General features: G+C 36.8%; 1 protein-coding gene across 6 annotated transcripts in view; it reads right to left on the minus strand.

Annotated features, from left to right (window-relative positions):
- The window catches only part of L3MBTL3 (L3MBTL histone methyl-lysine binding protein 3), a 77,980-nt gene that overhangs the window by 34,026 nt on the left and 24,892 nt on the right, over positions 1–19,062 (minus strand). For all 6 annotated transcript variants that reach the window (XM_032683502.1, XM_032683504.1, XM_032683503.1 and 3 more), the window contains 7 exons: positions 18,084–18,222; positions 16,706–16,790; positions 14,430–14,521; positions 10,710–10,814; positions 8,962–9,097; positions 7,440–7,531; positions 6,758–6,909 (listed from right to left, as the gene is read on the minus strand). In XM_032683502.1, the coding sequence (XP_032539393.1) occupies positions 6,758–6,909; positions 7,440–7,531; positions 8,962–9,097; positions 10,710–10,814; positions 14,430–14,521; positions 16,706–16,790; positions 18,084–18,222 (801 nt within the window). The remainder of the gene's footprint in view (positions 1–6,757; positions 6,910–7,439; positions 7,532–8,961; positions 9,098–10,709; positions 10,815–14,429; positions 14,522–16,705; positions 16,791–18,083; positions 18,223–19,062) is intronic.

Genomic DNA, 19,062 nt, shown 5'->3' on the forward strand with positions numbered 1-19,062 from the left:
CCATCTCCCCCTCCCGCTGTTTTCCAAACACTTCTCAAATATTTAATAAGAAAAGCAGATAGCATCCATGCATGAAGACACTACTTCATATACAATAATAATTGTATAAAATACCTAAACACTCACAATCCAGTTTCTATTTAATCCCTCTCTGAAGTCAATGCCTCCATCATTAGGCTGGAGAATAACAGGTATTCTCTCCACTTTCCCTCACCCCAAGAGTTACTAATGCAAAATATCTGAACAGTGTGGATCTGCTCTCTCTGAGTGTTATAAGCATTATCTGTATCTACTCAGAAAGTATTAGCATGCTGGAAGTTTAAATTAAGTTCCCTTAATTAGCAATATTAATTTATATGTTTTTAAAATATCACATGCTGATAATCTGCAATATCTAAGAGGATGCAATAAACCATGGATGACAGAAAAAGAAGTTAAAGGTAAATTAGCAGGCACTGTACCATCTTAAGGCTCAGATTAAACGTGAGGTCTATAGATCTTGAACACAAACATATTTTAAGGATTGCAAAAAGAAACAGCACAGAAAAGACTGTAGACTGAATGCTGGGCTATTACCACATTAGAGTTTTAAACCCAGGCTGCATAAAAGAAAAACTACATAGAATAACACTTTTTTTTTTTCTGAAAAGTACTTTTACATGATGCCTAAAATTCAGTATGGATATACTTCAACAACAGAAATGCAGGTTGGGTGTCTTAGAACGTTGTCTCACAACAAGCACTTCTCTAGCCTTCTACCTAAACAGAGTCAAACACTAATGATGAAAAATACTGGTCAATGTTATACAATTATCTTGTGGCTATATGTATGAAACAGTATTTCTTTGTAATGATACCAAACAGAAAATTCCTAGCAGATGACACCTTGAAATCTACCTTTGATACAGTCTGTAATGGCTCTGACAATAGCTAAGGATTCAACTTAGTTCAAGAATACCAACCTTTTTTCCTATTACACTACCTAAAGCTATGCTGCATGTATTTATAGTATCACAACAGGTACTCTCTACATCACTGAACTTGCCATTAGCAAAAAAGTAGCAAAGGAAGCAAAAGAACTTTTGTGATAATCTTGCACTTAAAACTCAGCACGTGACTCCAAGAAATGGTTTGCCCCAAACAAATAAGAGGAAAACGGTGAGTGCTTCATGCTCCTTCCGGTCTCTTCTAGTCTCATTACAGTAGAGAAAAGCAACAAGCCTGTGGGGCAGCACTTCTCTCTTCGATTCCTCTCAAGTCGGAGTTTTAAACAGGTAAGATGTGCTTCTGCACTGAGAAGGCATACCCTCTTACTTCCCAAAATGTTTTGGAGTAAAGTCCACAAATTCTTTTCAAAAGTCTCCTGAGTTAAATTTGGGAACGAGACCGGTGCTCGTGAGTCACTATGGTATTATCAGTATTATACTTAAAATAACTACGTAGAAATGTAAAAACACCAGGACAAACCTTCTAAACACATTTGTTTTGGTTTGCTTTTTCAAGCATAGTTTCAATACAGATTTTAATAAAATTCTGAAAAGTGAATGCCGCTGCACACACTTCTTGCCTTGAAGATTCAAGAAGAAAATGACCAAGGTATGTAGCAATGAAAGATGCACTCCTGGAAGATGCTCTGACATTACAGCAGTGGGTGTGAACACGGAATACAAAGCAACATGTGCTACAATATCATTGCACAGTATCACTACAAAACATGCACTAATTTTGATTTGCTTTAAAACAAAACCCCAGTCATTACAGATAAGACTATATGAAGTTTCTGGAATCACACTGGCCTCAGGAAAAAAAAAAAACAAAACTGTTCCAGCAAAACCAGATTATACAGTCCATCCTCACCTACTGATTTCATATAGCCTTTTAGCTTCTAACAGTTCATTTAACGACAGAAAGTAGAGATCAGTAAAAGTCACATACAATTTAAAGTAGAACAATTATGCTTTAATGTGTGTTACTAAATGAACATAACATCTAGTTCTGAAGAAAAACAACAGTCTATCAGACTAAGCCCAAGTCTTGTCAACTGGAATGCTAAGGGCTACGCTGACCTTTCACAATCAATTTGTAATATCCCACAGCTTTTTATTTCCTTTGTTCCAAACAGAAGGCAGATCACCCAGCTCACACGCTTCATAAAACACAATTATCCACAAATTGTCAAAATGCTTGCTAGGCCAAAAAAGGTTGCCAACACTCACAGGAGCTGAAGGATTTTGCACCTCCAAACCTACCTAACCCTGGACCACAGCAGAGCACCAACAACACCTTCCGCCAGTGGAGAGGTGACAAACGCACGCTCAACTAATAAAACAAGATTACAATGTCCACACAATTCAAGCCACTTGTGAACCATTCTTTCTGTTGTGTGAGAACATGCAGACAGAAAAAGGTATCTATTATCCATATGGGAAACTGAAGTTAATCCAGGAAGCTTGAAGTGGAGCCAGAAGCAGCAGAGTGTGCCAGCTGAATCTGTAAGAGAGCTATGCAGAGGGACAGAACAAGTGACAGCTTGCTGAGTTATGGACATCTTAACTGCAGAAAAAAAACTCAAAGCAGGTAAGAGCTACATAATGTAAAAGGCCAGGAAGTAGTTCTGCAATAAGGAAAACTGAGGGCAGCTGACAACATGACCCCCTGGTGCATGCACTACTTCACATGAAAGGAACATGTGTGCAGTTCAACAGTCCTTAACTCACAGCAGGAGAGCATATCCCAATGGGAGACTTACACATGGAAAAAGACTTAGTATTTTTCTATTGATCACTTTCAGCCCTGTTAATTTTTCCCAAAAATCTGTTCTATATAAACAGCTCATTATAACTAGATCAAGAGAGATGGATAATAATGCTAGCTGTTGAAAAAGTTAATAGGCAATTATTTTAGAAAAATATTTTCCAAAATAGGTCTCCACATGAAGTTCTGGACAGACTTTTTTTACTAAATAGTCAGCATTTCCTTTAAAATAAGCTGTATGTGTCATACTCATTTTCTGTTTTGAAATAATTTATGATTTTCCCTTTTGGGGAAACAAACCCTTTGATAATTTTGATTTTCACTTTAATAAATTTAGATACAATCCATAATGCAAATGTTAACTATAAAAAAAAACACTCAGACACATGCCCCATACAACCATAAATAACAATATGCCCTCAAGAATCATACAAATTCATGATTGCGAGATGTCAGTCATTGAACTGTACATAAAAAAAAAAGAAAAACGTAAAACTCATCCTGCAGCCCCATCTAGTGCATAATTGAGAATACTTCATCACTGGCAAGTATAAAACTGGTATTATTTTACATCATGACTTCCCAAAACATGGTCCATGAGGTTATGGCATGCATCCAGAAGTGGTATAGCAACATTACCATATTTTCTATTTAATGTCTGCTGAGACAGCTGCATGGTAATTTGCATAAAATTTTAGAGCTTTGGGGTCAGATAACGGTTCATTATCTATTTAAATCATTAAAAGCACGCACCATGACTCATGGTTCTATAAGATTGTTTTACCTTCTTTTTGACATAATATAACCCCTTGAAAAAGACTGTTCCTTTCAAAGAGAGAGTGGAGCACATTAATTATCTAAAAAATGAAACAAGCAGAGCACAACTTTTAAGGTCTTGGCTGTTAGCAAAGTAGTAAATACTGGTGGAGAACAAGGCTGGTCTCTTAGTCTCACACCAAAATCCAGTATGTTCCAAAACTCAGACTGACCAGAAAATGGTTCAGAAAATCAAAACCTAATTTGTTTTCATGAGACACTTTAGAAATCATTTTTCTATGCAAGACAGACAGGAACAGAGCAATGAGTGACACACAGCCCATCATATTTTCTCATACTCCTGGTAAGCTGATCCCAAAAGCTGACGGTACCACCTTCTCTGCAGGGGAAGTTCAAACCAAGACAAGGATGAGTGAGGGCAGCCAAAGCCCTATGACGCAGCAGGTTTGGGCTGCAGCATGTCCAGCAATGGCCATTGCTCCACTTCTCCTGTGGGCAAGCATCAACGACCTAGCACAGCTTGACCTCTTTCAAAAGCTCTGGTTGTGTTTGGATTTGGTCACAAAAAAAATTAGGAAGATGAGGCAACAAAGATCTGCGTGTAAGCGAAACTGATGTAAGAGAATAGAGGAATATAGGATAGATCTGTAGTTGATTCATAGTTCTGATATACTCAAAGATTCCCAATGCTATTTCCAGATTCAAATACCAATAAGAAAATTTGGAAGTTCCATTCAGAGGGAATATTTCTGGTTTTTAAAGAAGTATTGTTTCATCAAAAGAGATGGGACAGATGGAAACGACCTGAAGGCTTGTGTCGTATAGGTCAAAATTCTCCTTTGAGAAGTAAAGTCTTACATTTGACAATTTCATTCACTTTTCTTCCATCTAAAAGCCACTATTCAAAGGAAAACTTAATAGGATTTATAATACACTGGAAGTATCATGACAATGCATTTAAGAGCTGGTGTAAAGACTAATTCTAGCCAGACTACTTATTTTCAACCAATAATGTATTTTCTAATGCTCAGAAAAATAGTAAGGAAGAGTATCTTCAGGCTGAAAGCCTGAAGCCTAAGTAAGCTTAGGTGATGGTTAGATTTTTGTTGCCTGAAGTCCAGTAAAATCAGTCCAAGAACAGGAAGGGTTTTTGTAACCTCAATGAAAATGTTCAGTCTACTCTAAATAAATCACAAAAGGTATAGAGGAAAAAAAAGGTATTTGTTTGAAAAGAACCAACATACAGTAAATACATTTTTTCACCTTCATTATAATTCTGAGGTTGAAAATTATATGCAGGTTCAGGGAAACTGTGAGGTTCTGCACTAGGCAATCTCAAAAAATCTTTTTGGTTTTAGTTACAGACAGCAGTTGATAGACATGACATTTATGCATCTAAGATATCTTAAGATACCAACAAACCTGGTATCTAAAATTAAAAATGTAAGTGGGATGTATTCAGATTGCATTTTCGCACACTCTGTTGGTTGGACATTCCACCACTACTTTCATTTGCTGTTCTTTTCTCCCATTTTCTTTCTTTCTTCCTCTATTCACTCTTGTCCTCAAGCCCATCAATACAGAGGTAGGCCACACTACTCAGAATTTCCATGCACAGTACTTCCAGTAGCATCTTCTTGCCACTTCTTGTGTTTTACAATTTCATCAAAAGATCAAAACTTAAGTTTGACTTCAGTGTAAATACAGCTCCAATAATTTCTCAAAACCTATAGGAAAACCTATAGATTTTCCACTTCAATTTTCCCTCACCCTTTAAGAGGATATTATTTCACATATTCTACATACGAAATTCAGAAAACCCAGTTCAGAATACTATAACTGCAAAAAATGTAAGGCCTGGTTATGTACTTTAAAACCGCTTTTCCATCTCCTGAGAAGATTAGTGGACAAAATTCCTGCTGACATTGGTACATTAACAAGCCTGAAATTCAGTGTATGTCTGCTATATACAGTGCACTATTTTAGAGAGATATCGATGCCACCTCTGAACAAACTACAGTTATATTGCATTGTGTTTCCCCTAAAAGCCTTGTGAACTGCCATTTTAATTATTAAGGGCATAACATATTTTAGTGAACGTTCAAATATCAGGAAATTCAGAATACCTTTTCCCAGTCCCCAGTTTCTTGATACTTCGTAGAGGAAATGTATGTTCTGTGTTACTTCTTCATGGAAATAATTACTAATCTTTCTGGTCTTTGACTATATGGCCTATTATCTCAATATTCAGTTCTTGACTTGACTGAAATGCCTGTTCACCCCTGCTTCAATAATGCAGTCATATTACAGCTGATTTGTCACGCAGGCCACACAATTATTATTTCAAGAGATGGACTCACAAAGTTTTGAAGCTATTTAATAGCCTTGTGCCATTTTCATTGACACAGTGCCTAAGCAGTCATCATCAGCTATACAATTAAGTTGCCACTGATGAACCCCAGACATAGGCTTACAATGCTCTACCTGTTCTGCAGTAAGTTACTCTTCAAAGACTGTAAGATATACTACATTGCTCTAAATTATCTGCTAAATGAAGAACCAAGTGCAAATACAAACCTGCACTGTGACAGCCTAAATCTACTCCATTATCTTTATGCTCCTAGTATGTCCTTCTCCATCCACTGACTTTTCTGTATAGATACACAGAGCCCCTCTACCATCCAACATGCAGAAAGGTCATCCCTAACAGAAGTCAGGACAGCAGGATCCCAGTTTTCAGCAGAATGCAGAACACAGAACACTAAAACCAGGTTTTGCCACTATTCTGATGCCTTATGGAAGATGACTAAGGTTCAGTTTCAACAACGTAAGTGAATCAAGAACCTTATGAATAAATGCAGCCTTTCTTCCAATTTACAACTATATGTAAAACGAATTCCAAGTACAACTACATTATCATAGTGCATATTCTGCATTGAAAATATCAGCCTCAGATGTAACTGAAATAAGAAATCAATCCACAACTCCAGAAGCAGCAGCACACATGAAGCTTCATTTAAGACAATCTCAGCATTTTTTACATGCAACTTGACACGGGACATTTAATTCCTTCAGTGTGCCAGTGAGACATACTTTGGTGGCCATAATTACAAATCTAGCAAAAGTTGGTATGGTAACTGTTTTGACAGTCTGGAAAGTATCACAGTGCTCAAAGCTAACACATTTCTGATAGGTCTCACTAGGATACAAAACAAAAACATCATACCAGTAGTCGTAACTCTCATCCCAGTTGTCAAAATGAACCAGAAAACGATTGTCCACCATGTCTGTTACCGTAGCAACACAAATGAAAGTCGGGTTCTTCTTGTCTACAGCTTCCAGCTTCATCCCCACTCGAAATCCCGATGGGATCACTGTCTACATAGAGAAAGACATTTAACTGAAGATAAATACTATAAATGCAGAAATCTCCCCAGTGTCCACAATCAATATATTCATGTCATTTCTAAGTTTCCCAATTAGCTGCTCCAACAGTGGCAGCAGCCTAATTAGTTGACATGAGAGATGCTCAAACACAGACCTGCGGTTTATGAAAACGAAAGTCCTGAACGTGCTGCTAAAATTAAATGCATTAGTTTTAACTCTGCCTTAGATACTCTCTCTGAAAGACCATGGTTGTTGCACAACACTATGGTGCAAGACCCATCTTAAATTTAATTTAAGATATTGTTTTAGAATGTACTGGAAGTTTAAACGGATAAGTCAAAAAGTAATGAATCAGAATTGCAGAGGTCAGCTGTAGTGGAGATTGTTATTGAATTTGTTGTGGATGTTTTTCTTAAATTTCAGGTCTCGAGTCTGCCATCACTGAAATGTGCTATCAGTCTCTACCACACACATGAGCAAACCAGGAACTTTACACACCTTAGTTACAAGTGATTACTTACTGCATTCTGGTTTTCAAACAGTGATTTAGGAGCAGCTTGAGCCTTGCATGCCTTCAGGTAGGAGGGCCAGCTGAATTCTTCTTCCTTATATCCTACATGAAGGTCATAAAAGAAGGACAAGAAATGACAGGTATGAGACACTAGGTGCATGTATATCAGTAAGACATCAATTTTTTTACTACAGTCTTCTTCCCTTTGAACAAACATCTCCAAGCAGCACAGGCTACAAGCCACCTCTTTGTCTCTCCCCAAGAAAACTGCACCTTACCACTTAGCTGCCTTGCAGGTACCAACTAACTTCCCTTTGGTATCTGACTGACACACACAAAGGCATTTCCCAGCTTCTTTTCAGTCTGTTGCTTCTACTTCAGAAACAGCAAAAGACCTACAGATCCCAAAGCCCTCTCCTCTATGCCCATCAGTCCAATAAAAACACCACCTCCTCCTCCAGACTTCACCCTACTACATCCTCAGGCTATCACCAATACAGCGTGATCAGTACTAGCTTTAAAACAAACCCCCTGGGTTATATCAAAACAGTTGCTTACACAATCAATGCTCCTTATGTATTCACAGCGTAAACTGACCTCTGCATGGACTTCACGCATTTTTTATTCTGTGTATACAGCACTTGGAAAGAAATCTAAGTTTCTGTTGATGGAATGCCTCTTTTAGTTTCTTAGGGGAAAAAACCACAAGCAATTCATAATATATTGATCTGCATAAAATAATCTACAAGAAACCATTTGTAGTTCTAATCCACAAAACAATGCCAAGAGTCGGAAGCAGACTCCCTTCTTCATTCTTCTGTTGCGGAAGAGTTATAGAAACATTTATTTTAGTCAATGTTACAATCCAGTAAAGCAAGATCAAAACCACAACAAATTTCAGTGACTGACTGCCTTTACCAAAATGTGTCACCTCTTGACTATTTGAAGTATTACTCAAATATGCCAGAGACAACTGCTCTGTTTAACCTGAGAATCTCGTATTACTCGAGGAACCACCTGCCACTCTTACCTTTTTTTCTCACTACTGATCTATTCATTTCTCTTTTTGTCTTTATTTCAAACTTACTCTTTGTGGGAAGAGCAGTCTTTATTAGTCTGTGCCAACACATGTACAGTAATGGTGATCAATATCCAATAACAAAAATGTGCTAAGGCCTTCCACTAAAGGATTCTCAGTTGCTTGTGAGACCTCAGTTTAAGCATATGTGTCACCAATATGCTGCAATTTTACTTGCAATAAGCATTCATTTGGGGTCTAGGTTTGTTGCTCAATTTTTTTTCCTAATGCTTTATAAATTACTCTTATGGTCCATTTTGTTTTCTTGGTTTCTCTGAATTTCCACTGAACAAAAAAGGTAGGATTTTGACCTTGAAATTTTAGGCAAGACTTAGTGTTTAATTTGCCATTTTCAAATACTCTTGACTAAATAAACCATAACATTCCTGCCCCCCAAAATTACAGCATTACACAGGTAGTCTCGATCTCAGAACTGTGTAAAACTAAACAATACCTTTAGGTGGATGAAGCTTGTGACCTGTTTTTTCACACCATCCAACAGGATGAATATCTGATGAATCAGCGTTCACCCAGAAATCGTAACAATCTGGGTATCCATCAAAATGGAGTCGTATTCTATAGCCACAAACCTAAGTGCAAGAATTGAAAACATAAGACACTATGTTTTAACACGGTCACCCTACATATAACAGCTTCTGTTCAATATTATGTATAATCACTGTGTGTTTTCAGTCAGCTTTTTACTTCTGCTCAATCCAGCACTGGATTGGAATAAATTCATTTGATAAAAAGGAAAGAATGAAAAGACAAAGCTATTCTCAGTCTGAGTGCATCCTCTTCTGGTCAAAAGATTTAACTAAAAGCCATTAGTGTTCAAAAACTTGAAAATGGTTCAACCCAGCATCAGAATAAAAGATAAACCCCACAGAAGAGCATGATACAGCCATGGACAAACTGCAGATAACAATATTCTCAAGCTATCACGATTAACCGATATACAAAGGAGCACTGAACAATAACAGTGTTTGAGAGGTTCTCCAGAGAGATACTGAAAACTATAACTAAAGATGAGAATTTAGTGGAGGTATCCCTCAGAACTTCATTATTCCATGAAGTAGTAAGTCAACTACTGAGAGGAAGAGAAAAACAGGACACAATACTCTATCTGTACAAAAGTTCTCCACATCTGCCTGAGTGCCAAATGCCATAAATTTACTGCAGTCATCAGTGAAAATCTCTTGACATTAAGGTCATCCTATTTTATATTTAATTTGTATTCTCACATAACTTTCAGTTTGCCATCTCATAATTCTGTGGAATTCAAGCGGAATTCAGGCCATCCTACTGTAAAACATGACCCATCACCTAGTGCTGAGCACAGGGTACATAGGGAATACTCAACCACTGACACACCATCCGCAAGAAAATGAAAGAGATACCCACGGAAATGGGATATGACTACAGGCCATGAAGAGATCCTGAAACGGGAACACAAAAGCCTAGACTATTAAAATATAAACTGCAAAATTACAGCTGCCTAGAATAACAGTGATACAGAGTAAAGTACCTACCAGTTTTCTGTTTCCCCATTTTAATTCACAAAATAAATCCAGAAACTCAGTAAAACTATGTAAAAACTAAAGTAAGGTATGTTTGAAAGATATACAAAATGTACCTGGTTCTCTATCAAAAGTAAAGAAGCTATTTATTAGAAAAATTATTTCATAAACCACAGCAAAAAGAAAAACTGAGTTTGTATTTTATGTTAACTCCCACAGGTTACCAATACAGGCAATTTTTGAAGCCATCAGCCCGAAAAAGTTGTAGCACAACAGCAACACAAGAAATTATTTATTTGTGTCAGTGAATAGGCCAACTGTAAACACTATCAAACTTCTATAAAACTGCTATATATCAGTTGTCATACTTATGGGGGTTTTTTTATTTATTTTCCCTTTTAAATACAGATTTAAACTACAGGATTACAGATAAACCCACACATCATCCAACTCGTCTAATACTGTTTTCTCTAGCTGTCTATGTTAAACATATGTAAATAGTCACTGTTGCATTGGTACTGGATTCTGCATATTCTTTATATGTCTGTCAGGTAGAATTAATACAGCATTATTAATTTAAAAGCCATCTTCCTACATACAGTTTTTGTTAGGTAAGAGTGAGCGTTTTCATTTCTGTCTCTTCTGTAATCCTGCTCCATAGCAGTTTGCAACCTCTACTTACCTCAGCCACTGTGAGAACACAGTATATCGACTGGTGCTCAGGATCCACACCCTCCAGCTTCATCCCTACTTTGAATCCATTTTTGTTGTATGGGAAAGACTGATACTGCAATGGAAAAGAACAGTTTCAGTACTTCTGAAAGTACCAGAGAAAGAATATCTTCATAAGGAATAGAACAATGATTATTTATTATTCATGTTTCTGAGTGAACTAATAAATCACTTCAAGTTTCTCATTTTCAAAAACGCAGAGCGGAAAAGAGAAATTGATGACTGTTTGAAAAACACATTGATACTAGAATGACTCGAAACTTGAAAACATGTAAGAAAAGTAGAATCAGCAAAAGAGCTAGTCAAGAGAAAGATGATGACATGATTTGTCTTCAATTTTTTTCACTAACTGTCAATAAAACCTTTTAACAATTTAATTTTTTATTTTTCAGCCTGAACAGTGACACTGACCCCTTCCTGGTAAACATCATTCCTATAATAATCACAACAATGATGCTGTATTGCCTTTTCCACATTTCAGGCCACGAAAGATGAACTGAAAGGCAGAAATATGAAACCTTGTATACAGAGATGGCCTATTTGATGTCCTTTATATGTTGAATCCAGACTAGTTTTCCAGGAGTATTTCTGCATCACAGGAACATGACTACCCTCACATCATATTACAGAGAACCCAGTAGAACATCTTTCAAAAAACAGAAAGTGAAAACAAGGCTAAAAATTGATGTTTTCAATCAGAAGGCATCAGCACCCTCTGGTAAAGATGAAGGAAGGTCGTAAATATTAAGGTTAAATTGGAGGGAATAACAGAAAAAAAAAAAAAATTACCAAAACTGAAGACAGTTTTCCACAGCTTTGCAAATTCACAGCCAGACAGTTTTTATGTCTCAAATGGTTACAGAAAAAAAAACACAGGAGAAGCATCCTAAATGTTCCCCCTTCCTTCTGTTCCTGCCTAAAATCTACACGTTCTCCCCAGCTGACTGCAGTATCTCTTCAGTTAATGGGAAGAGAAGGATACCAAGGGAGGTAGTCAGAGAGGTATCACCTACTTGGAAGGAAGGGAAACCTCTGTTTGGTGGCTTTGGGTGCAACTGATATAACTGAATAATAAACCCAGGAAAAAAAAATGCAGTGCATGGAACAAGAGCGGGAACATGCAGTCAAGTGGAAGGGAAATGGAGAACCAAATCAGTTTAAATTGGCCTGCAGTGGCGGTCAGCTAATAGACATTTAACCACAGCTCTAAGTCCCTGTCTAAAAACAGCTTAGAACATCTGGTAGACCAGAGTTAAGGGATCAGAATACCTGTCTGCAGTACATGCATTTGAAAAGTTATTTCATCCTAACATCACCACACTTAATATTTTTATTATCAATGAAAGTTTAATGAAGTTACATTATGCATAATTCTAGATACTTCCTCAAAAGGAAGGTATCAACAGGAGAATTTTTCTTACAAACAATCAACTGACATAAGAAATTCAAACACAATCCATATTGTTGCACAGACTTCCAGCTAATGACATCTACATAATAAATAGTTTACAGATAAAAAAATGTCAGTGGAAAACTGAAATGCTAGAAATACTGATGCACTGAGGAATAGTGGTCAAAAATACAATGGAAAGTTTTCAAAAGCAAGCGCAAGTAAAATTACAGAGAGGAAACAATTAAAAAGTCAGACATCTATTATTTCACTTTTATAATAAACATTACTGTACAAACTGTACAAAATTCTGCAAAAAATACACTAAAAATTAAGCAATTAAACACATGTATTTCCTGAAATTTAAGACATGAATTATTTACTATTCTTCCTATTGCCAAATCTATAACTTCTAGTTTGGTTTCTGTTACCGCCAAATTAACAGGCAACTTTTAGAAGACTAATAACCTTAATACTATCTAACAGATTTCAATTTTTTGCACAATTCTCAATGTCACCAAAAGTAAAGCTATGATAAACTTAATAATCACACATTATTTTTACAACAAACATTTAAAGATATTTTGTTCAGGAGGGATACAAAAAGCAAGTAAGATGAAAGGTTAAAGTCGACAAATGAGCAGATGGCACACTGAGGAACAGAAAGGTCAAAAATTTTGTTTTAATGGCGTAATCACAGCTTGTCAGACACAGCTTAGAAATTACTCTAAGTACCAGGAAGTGGCAGGGACTCTCCATCATCCTGACCATTTCTAACTAAGGTTACGAAAAACACAGCGAAAAGTACCACTTCTGAACTGGAAAAACAAAAAGAAAAAAAAGAGTAATTCTCACAATGAACACAGAAATAAAAGGATTCAAAATCATTTGGTTTGGGTTTTTTTAACATTTCTGTACCTGTGGCTTGCTTGTTCATCTCTAAAATGGAGAAATATTTCCAGACCACTTCTGGGTGTTGTTAAGAACTCTCTTTCTGCTACAGGCTTTAAATACCGCACACTAAATCAAACCCTTGCATTACTCAGGGGCTAAAGACTTTGAAAGAAAATACTAAATAAGATGCACTGAATGAGAAAGGTACATCGTGGAGAAAAGTACAGGAGACATTGCGTAACTCCAGATTTTACCACCACGTGCAGTGCCCTGAAAGGCTGGTGGTATATATGTCTGTGTGTCATTACAGCATTTCATGGAACTTCAGACAGGCAGAGCAATGCTTTATAAATGTACCTTCCCACTAAGACACTCATTATCCAGTTTGTTCTCTTGTTAATTTTTGAACCAGTATATAGCACAAGGGGATACAACCAAGGATGGTTAGGGAACTGTTGCTCTCGCACATACAAATCTATGGGTTCTGTACAACGCAATCCTAGTTCTTCACTTTTCTAACTCAGTAATATCTAAAAATGCCAATTAAAGGTCAGCATCACATGCATATGTAAGTTGAAAAGCTAATTCCCAAACAAAAGATTTAATAGTTGAAATATGAAGCCTACAGAAAGAAACGGATGCAAGAAACAGACTACAAGTAAGAACAGAATTATCAAAAAAAACAACACATAGCAGCAGTGCAGTAGCTGAGACACATTCACATTTCCCCCGGTTTTGTAAGAGAAGATAATAGCATGGAAACTTTGTAGATTTGCACACAGAGCTCTCTTCCAAGTAAGAGAGACAGCAGCAGCAAAAGCACTGAAATGACAAATGAGAAAGACTACCGTAGCAGGCAAAGGACAAGCAAGAGATGATGATGTGACATCCAATCAGATGGCAGGCAAAACGGGAACAAGACAAACTAACATCTGATGTAGTAACAAAATATAATGTCAGCAGGAGCTGCAAAAAAGACAGGTAAATGTAATTGAAGCAACAAGCCAAAAGATGATCTTTATACCAGCTTTCTAAAGATATTTAAAGAACATTATATGGTATGAAAAAGTGTGGGTATGCATCAGATTTTTAGCTTCAGAGATTAGAAGGAAAGGCTAGCACTTGCAGATTTTGGAAAAGCATCTCCTTTCCACAGTCTGATTTGACAGCATTCACCTACAACAACAGAATTCTCTGAAAAAGAAGAGAAAGATAACTACTTTCATATTTCCCACTCTCTTGATGATTGCTGATGGACAGCATTACTTTATCATGTGGGTTTTCCTCTACAGAAATGTAAAATCTTCAAACTATTTTTGTTTATTGATTTCCTAGAAATTTTACAATCTTAGTTGGTTGACTGACTTAAACTTCAGAAGGTCATACCTCTTTAAAAAGCTTAGTAGGTACTGCAATGGCCCTTTCTTCCTCCAGATAGGATGCCCAACACCATGCTTGCCTTCCTTTAGAGGGTACAGCTGTAAAGAAGCACACAGTGAAATAATTCAGTAACTGTTATTGTCTCAAGAAAAAAAACCCCACAACACTTTGAAGTATCAAATCTACATTTTATTAAATGCACTCATGGTGTTGCTCAGGACTTATTTGAGAAAAAGAAGTAGCTCTGCAAGTTTAAAGGCATCAGGAACACGAAGATTCCTGGTTTGTCCAGAAATGTTTCCAGCAGTTCAAACCTTGATTAGTAACAAGAAAAAGCACCTGCAGGTGACAAGGAAAACTTACCAAGTCCAGCCTCAACCCCTTTTCATTACTGATATTAAGAAGTACTAACATATACAATTTACAAATGTGTGAAAAGATCAGTTGAAATCACAAAATATCTCAATATTTTAATTTTTTTTCCCCAAGAATTTCTTTTACTGGAAAGCATTTTCAACGGGATAGCACTCATAACATGGTTTTTTTATCTCAGTTGAAACACCCTGTTCTTTAACAGTACTCACAATGTTTCTAACCTACCCCATCACTTTGTAGTTTGATGTTTTTGGGTGGAGAGGCAGTTCCAAGTCATCAGAACTGTCACCACTGCTTTTTCCCCCCATCATGTAATTAGCACATGACAGAAACCTCCAGTTTCAGGTTTGCTCATATAGTGCGAACACTTGCATACGCTTGCATAGTAATTGTAATATTGCCTACAGTCCCGCTTAATATTGGCTACAGTCACATCAGTGAGTAACAGTTTTCAGGCCTTGAAAATAAGGCACTAACTGTACCAGCAATAGCCAGGAACTTCAAAAACAGATGGCCTGTGAGGTTGGCCATGTATATATCTATGTTCATACACTTCCACTCTGCTTTACTGATCTTCACCTAAAATGCCTCCTCTGCATATGCAGCTTAGCATTTCAGACCATAAGCTCACGCTGCCAGTAGGATTCATCACAGTTCACACTATGATTCTGGCTTGATCCAGATTGTAGGCTACTCATGAGAGAAATAAATCCCTTAATTAACAGTCTGGCTAAGCATTTTTATTATTAAAACATGAACCATAACAACAGTGATGCCAAACTCTTCAGAAGAAAGCTTATAACATAACCAAAAGATAAGAAATTTCAGAACGACAGCAATCGCTCAACACTATTAGAGCACATTCATCTTATTTGGGATTTACCCAGTTTTTAACTATTCCATGTAAGAGATTAGTGGCTCAGTACAATACCACAGTTTCGTGGTTGGTTCTGAATACGAATTGGTCTTTTTTACCATATCTCTTGTGCTGAACTGGTATTTTCCCAAATAGAAATAAGAAAACCTGAACACAACAGAAGAAATCTGTACAGATCATTCTGTCAGTGAACAGCAGTGATTTCCACAGAGCATCAGCTTTGTGCTTGTGTCTCACACACTTCTTATCTCTTCAGCTTTGAAAACCACTGTAGAAATAACATTTAAAGAGTGATTCTATCTTGGGAGGGGGATTTTCCATAACTTTCATTGTTGCATCTTCAATCAGTATTTCATCTGCCTAGTGTGCATCAGAGCTACTTGGAGCTCTGTTGATTAGTGGCCCGGCAACTTCTGTGACTATCTCCCCTCTACCATAAGCAACACTCTGGAGGGCAAGATGTCAGTCTGTGGTTGGTGTACCACTGAGGTATCATAGCAGCTCATTCTCCAATTTTTCCTAAAACTATCTGTCATACAATTAGCTTGAAAAAACAGCACTAATTTAAAATACGTTTTATTATGCTGGTTGATGCAGTGTACGTCTCTTTGGACTGATTATAGCAATTATTCCTAAACAGTTCCACAAATGTGTCTATTTCCAGCACATACTGAAGATGCAAAACCGATCCCCAAGGAAACAAAAGTAAACTTCCACTTCTGCTTGATACATGCCTTTCAACATCTGGAAACTCAATGGGGCTGATTTCCTTTAATACTGTCACCCTCTAGAGGGATGAAAAAACCAAACCCAAAATGTACATCAATTGCATTTACACTTACTATATCCTTCTCAATGCTGTCTTAAAATTTAATTGCTATAAATAACACACTGGCACTCTCTTTTTACAGAACTGAAAAAAAAGTATTAAATAGGGAATATAAATTCAGTGAAACAATGCTGGTAATTCACAATAAGAGATAAGTATTACCTAAAGAACTGATAATTTTTGTTTCACAATCTAACTTACTTTGTTTCAAAACTGTTATTTCCCCTTTTCTTTTTCTCCTGGCTCTCTGTGAGACTCTCAAGATCCTTCCTTCAGGTTTGTCCTCCTAAATTAGGAAAAAAAAAAAAAGAGTACAGTAACCTCATTAGTTTAGAAGGCTAGGTACAATAAAACTTGAGACACCCAAGGTTAAACTGTGATTTCATTTAAATGGCTACTGACCTAGCTCCCTCCTACCTCAAACAAACCTGCAGATGTCTAATCAAAGCTAGTGAGCCATCAGTGACAAACCACAGCAAACACAGTGAGCATGACAGACAGAAGGACTCTCACCACCCACCACTCAGCCAGTCAGCCTTGCCTGACCCAGGGACAGATCATGAAGCCTTCAGCAGGCTTCACTGAGACACTGATAAATAACAGTATCTTCAATATGTTTATGTTTCCAAAATAATTGAAAGGAAAACCTCTCACTCTTTAGCCCATTCTTTTTTCCAAGTGTACAATTGCTTTATTAAATGTAAAAAGGATCAATCCATTTTATTTAATTCACTGCCTATTAACAGTTTTGTGAGCACCCAAACAGATGAACGGAATAAGTACTCATTTGGGAGGGCAGACGCATGGAGGCAAAAAAGGTGTCCCCTGACTTTTGCCTAATATACTGCTATACAGAGAGCTGCAAATTCCCTTCTGAAAACTCTAGTGTCTTCAGCCTTTTGACAATCTGGTGGATAAAGAACTCTTCCCTTCTCCCTCAAAACTGTGCTCCTTCCAGTAGTGTTACAGCTATTCAGAAGAAAACAAATATTACAGGAAAAAAAAAACATTACAGGAAGGTACTGTGGTAAGTTTTTTCTAAAATGAAGAACAAATCCCAAAGGAAAAAAAAAAGGTGCCCCGAAGCACATTACACTCCAACACAACAGAAAACCAAATATTTGGCTATGATTTTCTAAAGCAAATTACACTAAAAAAATCCAAAGTATTCCCTTCTTAACTGTAACGTAGCTTTCTTTGCAAAATAAATTTTAAGTCTACAGTTATTTATTCATGTGCAGAGTGACAAAGTAACAAGTGTTGAGAAATATGTACTCCTGTTTTCCCATGCTGAAGACATGGCAAGTCTAAGTTCGCATCATTTTTCCTTTAAATTCTTTTTGTTATATTCTTAAAAAAGCAGGGAAAAGAGATAACACCTCTTATCAGTTCATTGTCAACAATTACAATTTATTGGTGAGGCATAATTAAATCGGTAAATGAACCAACTACTTATTGTGGCTCTGAAATAGAGATGCAGTCACTTCTTTTTGTAGACTGATGAAGTTACTGACATTGCAATATAAGGCAAAACTCCCACCAAAATACTTGCAGGAATGGGTTTATTACACATACTAACAATTTCATCAGGATTCTCTTTCTTCTCTCCATTATCCCGGGACTCTTCTTTGAGAGGTAACTTTGATTTTCTCTTCCGAATGCCTTTAGAATCATCTTCCCCATTGCATTCCATGCTGAGATTTTCCTCCTTTGGTTCTCTATTACAATAGTAACACAATGACACAAAGCCAATATTATTCCACTTCTAATATTCATAAATCAAGTAAAAAGCAAGTAAAAATCTGAAGGTCAAGTATTTGTGGGTCCCATGGTATTATACCAAATATATTCTTAGAAATACTACTGAAAATTACATCTGTCAAAAGAATTAATCTGAAAGACACACAACAGCAACTGCAAAAAGAAAGCTGACAGCTTATGCTGATCAAGTTCTGCATGTTTTAAACAGTGCGTCTTTTCCCATGTTATCATCAGATCTCCCAGAGAAGCAAACTGTGAAGTGTTTAGGACTGTAGGGCAGTTTACAGAGAGGAAAGAAAAGGTAATTGTTAAGACTGACAAATCCAACTGGAGAAAGCTGGTATGTGACTGTACAAATTGCTAAACAAGGAATCAGAACAGAAAACTTTGAAGCAATTAGCTAAAAATGAAGGAAAATGCAGAAAGTCACAGATGTTAAAACCTGCCATAATGTAGCAATATGCAATAGAGAATGGACATACTAACACAAACATGTTTTTATGATGAGATGAACTGCACTAGCTGGAAAAAAAAAAAAGGAAACTGAGAAACTACAGTATGCTCATGTTTTTACTCACTGTCATCTATAACACAGCTCTTGCACTTAATTATTATAGTTAACTTACCACCCCAACTATCTCTTTACTGATTATCTTAATTACGATGACTATGAAACAAGGTGGGAGTCTGACATTGATTCATGCATCTGATAGACTGTTTCACTGTTTGCATCTCAGAGCAGAACATAGCACATCGAGTAAAAAAGACTGCCTTCAACATCAGTGTTAGACAAACCA

This window comes from Chiroxiphia lanceolata, chromosome 3, assembly GCF_009829145.1.
Source record: "Chiroxiphia lanceolata isolate bChiLan1 chromosome 3, bChiLan1.pri, whole genome shotgun sequence".
Classification (NCBI taxonomy): domain Eukaryota; kingdom Metazoa; phylum Chordata; class Aves; order Passeriformes; family Pipridae; genus Chiroxiphia; species Chiroxiphia lanceolata.